General features: G+C 34.9%; 1 protein-coding gene across 2 annotated transcripts in view; it reads right to left on the bottom strand.

The window, feature by feature from the left end:
- Positions 1–523: 523 nt before the first annotated feature.
- si:ch211-203d1.3 overlaps positions 524–8,316 on the bottom strand; it is a 32,509-nt gene continuing 24,716 nt past the window's right edge. For both annotated transcript variants that reach the window (XM_021472874.3, XM_021472873.3), the window contains exon 16: positions 524–4,814. In XM_021472874.3, coding sequence (XP_021328549.2) covers positions 4,665–4,814 — 150 coding nt within the window. In that variant the 3' untranslated portion in view covers positions 524–4,664. The remainder of the gene's footprint in view (positions 4,815–8,316) is intronic.

The raw sequence follows: 8,316 nt of genomic DNA, 5'->3' as shown, positions 1-8,316 counted from the left end.
GGCAGATCCGCAGTCTGGACATGCATTTTATATATATATATATATATATATATATATATATATATATATATATATATATATATATATATATATATATATATATATATATATATATATATATATATATATATATATATAGCTAGCATTGAGCAATTTACCTCCTAAAATGTAATCCATTATAGATTACTTGTTACTGGTATTTCAAAATAAAACTTTTGTTCAAAGACAAAGAGTTCCCCTCTGGTCAAATGTTTTGGGCAGATCCGCAGTCTGGACATGCATTATATATATATATATATATATATATATATATATATATATATATATATATATATATATATATATATATATATATATATATATATAGCTAGCATTGAGCAATTTACCTCCTAAAATGTAATCCATTATAGATTACTTGTTACTGGTATTTCAAAATAAAACTTTTGTTCAAAGACAAAGAATAGCTTGCAGTCTCACAGTTATATACAGATATATATATATATATAAATTAGACAACATTGAATGTTTATAAGTTCATTTTATGAAAAAAAAAAATTATTACAAACAATGTTTATTTGAAATGTGTCAATGCTATCACAGTTTATAGAAAAAAGTGCACAAGCATAATACATTTCCATAATTTTCTTTTCATAAATTTCGAGCACAGACACAATCATATTAATGAGAACAAATATCTTCTTTATGAAACAAACAAGCAATTAAAAAAAAGTCCACATCCCATAACAAATTCATTTTAATTCTTATATCACACACAACCTTGAATATCAAATTAAAAACATACCTGTTCAGATCAGTCATAAATAGAAAACAAAGCAACAGCAACCTTGACATATTTAATGCCAATAATGAACAAGAAAACTGCAGTTATACATCAGACCAAATGAAAGAACCTTTTTGTGAAGCTGATAAGGCATGGCACATTATACACCCGGTGAGGGGAAACAAATCAGCGCTCTGAAGGCTGTGTGTCCTCATCTAGAACCAATAAATCATCATTTAAAAAGACATTCTTGTGGAAAAACAATGCAAAACTGGTGGAGCCCCAAACTAAAAACATCCCGCAACAGAACTTTGGTCTCACAACATTTGGCACTTTGTGCGAAGACAGAATAAACAAATGTTTTACAGCAGATTGTATATACTTTATACATACAGAGGACACATGCTTCACATACAGTACAAACAGCATGCAAACACACACACACACCAATCAACCAGCCCATAACAGCTTAACAAACAGTTAGTTACAACAAATGTAGTTCGTTCAGTCCACCTCTATCTACTAAAGGCACTGAGCCATCATGCAGAATGATCGAAAGAGTACAGACATAAGCGTGGCACTTTTTTTCAGGAAAACACTCAGGGTTTGATTTTGTTTTTTTTTCTTCTCAGGTTGTTTCCTACATACTGTACATTTTAAAAACATATTAGACAACATCTGCTTAATTGCAAAAGATGTGAAAATAGCTCAGAAGTTTTAAAAACATCACCGTCTAGCAACTTAACCATTCAAAAGTGGAGTCAGAAAGACTTTTTAAAATGCTGCAATTATTTATTTAAAAACACAGTAAAAATGTGATGTTTATTACAGGTCATAATAAAAAGCTTTGCTGACACTTTTGGTCACAACTCATGGTATTAACTAACACTATACCAGCTTAATATTTAGTAACATTAGTAGAGTAGAAATTGGGTTTAGGTATTGGGTAGGATGATTAGGCATGTAGAATAAGATCATACTTCAGAACTACTGATATACTGTTAGTTATCAGGCACGGGAGTGAACAAAACCCAAGCGAACTCAAAGAGAGTGAGTAAGCGCGAGAGAGACAGAGTACGTGGGAGAGACTACTCAGTTATGGCAAGCCAAAGAGCTCACAATTACACTATTAATCAATAAACTTTACAAACAAAATGGCGCCAATACCAAAAACTGTGTTTATTTTATTTATATATTTATTTTTTTAAGATTTACGCACGTTATTTGCGCCGTTTGCAATCAGAAGGCCGTGTTTAGCGACGTTTAAAATGGTATTAGCGCCATTTAATGTGGCGTTTTGTTTGTAAACATGATTGATCAATAGTGTAATTATGAGCTCTACCGCATACTCGGGATTTCTGCGTGTGCTTGCCTTTTGTTAACTCCAGCACCTCATAGTTAATCACCTGGTCAGGGGCATAGCAACGGGGAGGACGGTGGGGATACGTCTCCCCTCACTTTCAGAGCCAAACCATTTAGAAACAGGTTATAATTATATGAATGCAAACCTTTGGATCTCACAAGAATCGTGACCTAAACTACAGTGTTACTGAAGTTGTTTATTTAAAAATTGTATAGTGTAATTCTTTAGTTATAATAGATTATATACATGTTCTCATTTTGGATAAAATCATCAGCTTAATGAATGAGCAGAAATATATTAGATTTTTTTTAATACGGAATGAAACATTTCTCATAATGACCAATGCTGGTACTAAATATTTGTATTTATTTACATAATATTGTTAAGAAGAACTTGAAAAGTTAAAAAAGCAGTAATAAATGTCTCTAGTGTCACTTTTGATCAATTTAATGGCTCCGTCTCTGAATAAACAGCACTGATTTATAAATAGAAAAATCTTTCTGACACCAAAATGGAATTAAATGGAAGTGCAGGGGTGCTCAAACTCCTGCATAGTTTAGCTCCATCTTCCTTCAACACACCTGCATGGAAGTTTTTTGTATACCTAGAAAGAGCTTGATTAGCTGCTTGGGGTTGAAACTAAAATATGCAGGACACCGGCCCTCAAAGACTGAGGCTGGGCACCCCTGCTATATAGAATACTAAAATGTTCAATCCTCAATTGCTTTCTCAACACTTTTTTTCACAAACTGATCTCCACACAGGCAGCATAAAGCTTCACATTCATGGAGAAGAAACAGCTATTAAAAGTAGATTATTGCATAGGACTGTTCAAATGAGTGCGCACACACTCGTATTCATAAAAAACAACAAGGTATGGTGCAAATTAGGAGGCCGCTTAAAAAAAAAACTCAGTTTCTCATGATTTAATGGTTATTTAGATATAGAATAAAACAAATATTAACATTTAACTTAAATCTATAAGTGTTTGATTAAATGTTATCCAAATGTTGTCATTTACAGCACTTATTTTTGAGAATCAGGGTTATTCCAGCAAATACACTGCAAAAAATGCTTTTCTTACTTGGATTTTTTTGTCATTTCTAGTCCAAATTTCTAAAAATTTCTAAATCAAGAAAAAAAATTCTAGGTAAGCAAAATGTATTGTCTTGTTTTAAGGTAAAATACTAAATATTGGCATATTATTCTAAAAACAAGCTAAATAATCTGCCAATGGGGTAAGCGAAAGAATCGTTTGTCAAAAGGAAAAACTTGATTATTTTTCTTACCTTATTGGCAGACTATTTTGCTTGTTTTAAGGAAAAACTCACTTAATATTGGCATATTATTTCTGAAAACAAGACAATGTGTTTTGCTAGCCTAGAAACCTTTTCTTGATTTAAGAATTTTTAGATATTTGGACTAGAAACAAGACACAAACTATGTACGAAAATACATTTTTTGTCTTAACGTCTGAAGTTCAAACACTGGAATGGTGTTGTCTGAAAATGAATATAAAATGCATGTGTGGAAAATTTTATAGCTTTATATGACGACATTTTTATTTGAAATTTGTCCAAACTCGGTCCAGGAGGGCTAGTATCCTGCTGAGTTTAGCTCCAGCTTGCTTGAACACACCTGCCAGGAAGTTTCTAGTCACTTCAGTATATCTAAGAGCTAAATTAGCTGGTTTAGAGGTGCTTGATTAGGGTTGGAGCTAAAATCTGCAGGACACCGGCCCTCCAGGAACATGTTTGGTGACCCCTGTTCTAAAGCATACATGTAGGTCTCTAACTGGATTCCTGGAGGGCCGCAGCTCTGCACAGTTTCGCTCTAACCCTAATCAAACACACTAAACTAATCACAGAGTTCAAGACTACTAGAAACTATCAAGTAGGTGTGAGTTGGAGGTGGCTGGAACTAAAATCTGCAGAGCTGCGGCTGAGTTTTAGACTTGTTCTAAAGGAACTAATGATTTATCATAAAAAACATGAGAGAATTTTTCAGGCGGTCTCCTAACATTTCCCCCATAGCTGTTCTGGTCATGTTTCTGTATAACATTACGATGGATACAGCTAACGAAACACTCCATTTACTCTATAACACTATAGTAAAACCTGTGAAATAACTGAATATTATGGCTCAATATATGAAGGTGCAAAGAATACGGAGATTTAAAAAAGGCACAATTTTGAATGATAATGCTCTGAAGAAAACAGCATCAATAATACTCACTACAATCCACCTGAAAAATCACCACGGATTATGATTTTCAGGCTAGATGGATGGAAAAATGGATGACATATTCATTACCTCTAAGTGAAATGACCTAAATGAGCTTCAGTACAGCAAATATATGAATAAAGAACCTTGTTTGTAATCTTTAAAACCGTGGAATGATACAATCAGAAGGATAAGACTTGTGTGCAAGAGCGTCCATTTGTGTTAGCATGACTGTTTGTGTTCCTTTTCCTCACCTTTTCACTTTTCTCTATCATTTTAAGAGGCTGTTGAAGCGTTTCAGAGTCCGGCTTCATCATTGTTTGTGTGTTGAGTCTGTCGGCTGCTGGGCTCAGGGGAAGCATCCACGTGTGCTCTCTGATAAGTCAAACCTCTTCTTCCCTGACTCCGCCGTCTCTGTCCTGGAGAAAGTCTCTGACAGACGCTCATCTAAAAGTGTTTAGATCTTTCAGTTAAAGGATTTTTGCATTCGGTGAAAAAATAAATAATGATAATGAAGATTAAAAATTCCCGAAAGACAAAGATAATAAATGTGTCAACCAAAATTGTTTTAGAGGGCAGATGTTATTGATTAAATCCAGTTAAATATTTTTCTTTCAAAGTTAAATCATTTTCTCAATAAGGTATTTCATTTTTAACAATAACTATACATTAAAAAACAACCCTGCTGTAAGCACATGCATGATTAAATATATTATTATTATCAGTGATTGGAATAACGGCACTATAAATAAACAGCGTTACTAACAGGTAGGGATGTAACGGTATCAGAATTTCACGGTACGGTAATACCTCGGTATGAATGTCACGGTACGGTATTTATTGAATCATTTACAGGAAAAAACAAAACTTATGAAAATACTCCAAAAAAGTGCCAAAAGTGTCAATGACATACAAATTAGCCATCTATCTGTAAGCTTTGAAACAGGAACTTCAATTTTAATAACAAAAAAATATTAAACCATGTAAAAAAATTAAGTTTCAATTTAGTATTGTTGAAAACTCATCACATTCAACATTTAATCACTCACTCACTCACTTAGATAGAGATGGGTTTAAAGGAAAATTATCATATAAATATAATCTGGTAAAAGCTGGTATCTCTGGGTATTTACAATGTCCCCTGCAACAGAAAAAAAACCCTCTCATTTGGGACTGAGGTTTCTGGGACAGAGAGATATGACTTGGCCCAGGTTGACAGCAGTGGGTAACGTGCATTGTCTTTCCCCCACTTGAGAGGACAAACCATGAGTGAGATAGAGATCTCATGTCTGCATCAATCTGAACAGTGTGCTGTGTTTCTGTAGTCCCCATGACTGATTATTATCGTATTGGGGGACGTATTCCCCAACTTGCAGGCACGTGCACACACAGGGCTCAACCTGTGCAGTGCACATGCCCTTTTTAGTCTTGGATAGAAAGTTCCCTTCCAAAATGATCAAAAGTGCCCCCGCGACGCGACATACCCTCCGTCCCCGCTTTACAGTACGCGCGCGACAACACAGCTGATAAGAACTCGCGCGACAACACAGATATTCAGTACGCGCACGACAACACAGCTGATAAGAACTCGTGCGACAACACTACTATTCAGTACGCGCGCGGCGACAACACCCGCTTTAGGGTTTTCCAGCTCTTTTTGATCCCCGCTTCTAGCAGCACACTCCATTTCCGCATTACTGGATCTGTAGCGACAACAGACCGCAAGGGATTATGGCCAAGCCTGGGCTGATGGGAATTGTAGTTTCCGGTACCTCCCGTTCGCTTCATTCGCCTGAGCAAATTTTCTCAGAAGACCTATAGTTTTACCGAGTCATGAGACTACGGTAATATCGAAAAAAATTTACAATACCGTTACATCCCTACTAACAGGTGATACTTTTTTCAGTAACAAGTAATGAAATGAGTAAACGTTAACGTGACAATAAATGTGCGTTACTATAATTAAGAACACTGGAGCGGTTTTCCAGCGAGCAGCGTCTTTCTGAGTCAAACTGTATGACCTCTCTTTTTCTGGGCTGTGTGTGAGTGTGTATATTTAAGGCTGGGGCGGGACACAGAACATGACCAACCAGTGATGATTATTGTTGTACATGAATGTAACTGTAGTGTGAATGAGAATGTGATGATTGGCTTAGATAGAGCAGTAGTGTGGGTGTTCATGTAACCCCACCGGTCCTACATCACCCAAACACGCTTCTGAGCTAAGATCGAACCAGCAACTTTCCGCATGGGAGTCGTTGCTCTACCAAGGAGGCTAAAGACTATGGCCTCTGACCTCTAAGGTTACTCTAGCAACAGATGCTAGAGGAGTGAGGTGTATCTGCACAGAACTTCACTAGCCGGCCTCCGTCACACTCACACACAAGCTCACGCACACAGTCAGTGGCACACACCAATGACCAAGAGTCAGAACGATGGCAAATTCTACAAGTTCAAAAGGTAGCATTGGCAAACTGGAAATATAAAGCACTACTTTTCCCCTCACACAGGTGAAAGACGAGAATGTTTATCGTGCAACTTATCGTACAGATAATTCTAATCTAATGAAGCACCTAGTAGTCGTAGTCATGACGTAGTCATGAGGCTACAAAATTAGTGGCTACACGAGGAAACAAAGCCACGACGTCAAAGCAGATAAAACTCCACTGCAAACACTTAATACTCAGACAGAACTAAACCAAAATAATGTCTAGAAATATAGTGCTGCCGTTGTCTCTCACATTGTCCCAAAACAACATTAAAATAGTGTATATCACTCTACAGTGTTTTATATTTATTTTAGTCATTTGACAGATTAAAATTGTGTTTAAAGTAAGGCAATAGTTGCTTTCCCCAGTAATTAGTTACTTTTATAATGATGGAACTCAGTTACTAACTCAGTTACTATTTGTGAGAAGCAACTATAACTAATTACTTTTTTAAAGGAATGTACCCAACACTGCTTAGTATATTATTACTTTAATTTATTGTGACATTTGTTCAGAAAAAAAAACTACATCCCCCATGATACCTTAAAAATAATTTTCACTAAATCAAGAGAATTGCAGTGATAAAAGCCTGGCATAAAAGGGTTTCCGACTTGTGTATTGTATACAGCAAAACTATTAGTTTAATTATTTATATGCAGTTGAAGTTAGAATTATTAGCCCCCCTTTGAAATTTTTTCTTTTTTCAATATTTCCCAAATGATGATCAACAGAGCAGGGAAATTTTCTCAGTATGTCTGATAATATTTATTCTTCTGGAGAAAGTCTTATTTGTTTTATTTCAGCTAGAATAAAATCATTCTTAATTTTTTAAACACCATTTTAATGTCAAAATTATTAGCCCCTTTAAGCTAAATTTTTCGATGGTCTACAGAACAAACCATCATTAAAAAATAACTTGCCTAATTACCCTAACCTGCCTAGTTAACCTAATTAACCTAGTTAAGCCTTTAAATGTCACTTTAAGCTGTATAGAAGTGTCTTGAAAAACATTTAGCCTAAAACTAGATTAAAACTATTATGTTTAAGAAATGTGTTGAAAAAAAATCTTCTCTCCGTTAAACAGAAATTGGGGGAAAACATAAATATGGGGGCTAAAAATTCAGTGGGGGCTAATATTTCTGACTTTAACTGTATATATTTACCAAATGATGTTTAACAGAGCAAGAGTTCAGCCATTAAAAAAGGCACTTTAACCTGAATACTAGTATTTGCAAAATAACCATTTTCAAAGTTAAAAAATAATTCTCAATAGCAAATTTGATGTCTAACAAAAACAATGAAATAGTTTTTGTCTGTGCCATGACAGTAAATAATGTTTATAGAAATGAGTTATTAAAACCTATTCTATTTAATAATCTGCTTTGTTTAACATCACTTGGGAAATATTTAAAAATTAATGAATCTTGTTACATGAGGGTTCATCATTTTGCCTTTAACTT

This window comes from Danio rerio, chromosome 14 (genome assembly GCF_049306965.1).
Source record: "Danio rerio strain Tuebingen ecotype United States chromosome 14, GRCz12tu, whole genome shotgun sequence".
NCBI classification, from domain to species: Eukaryota; Metazoa; Chordata; class Actinopteri; order Cypriniformes; family Danionidae; genus Danio; species Danio rerio.
This window is presented reverse-complemented; position numbering and strand designations above follow the sequence as displayed.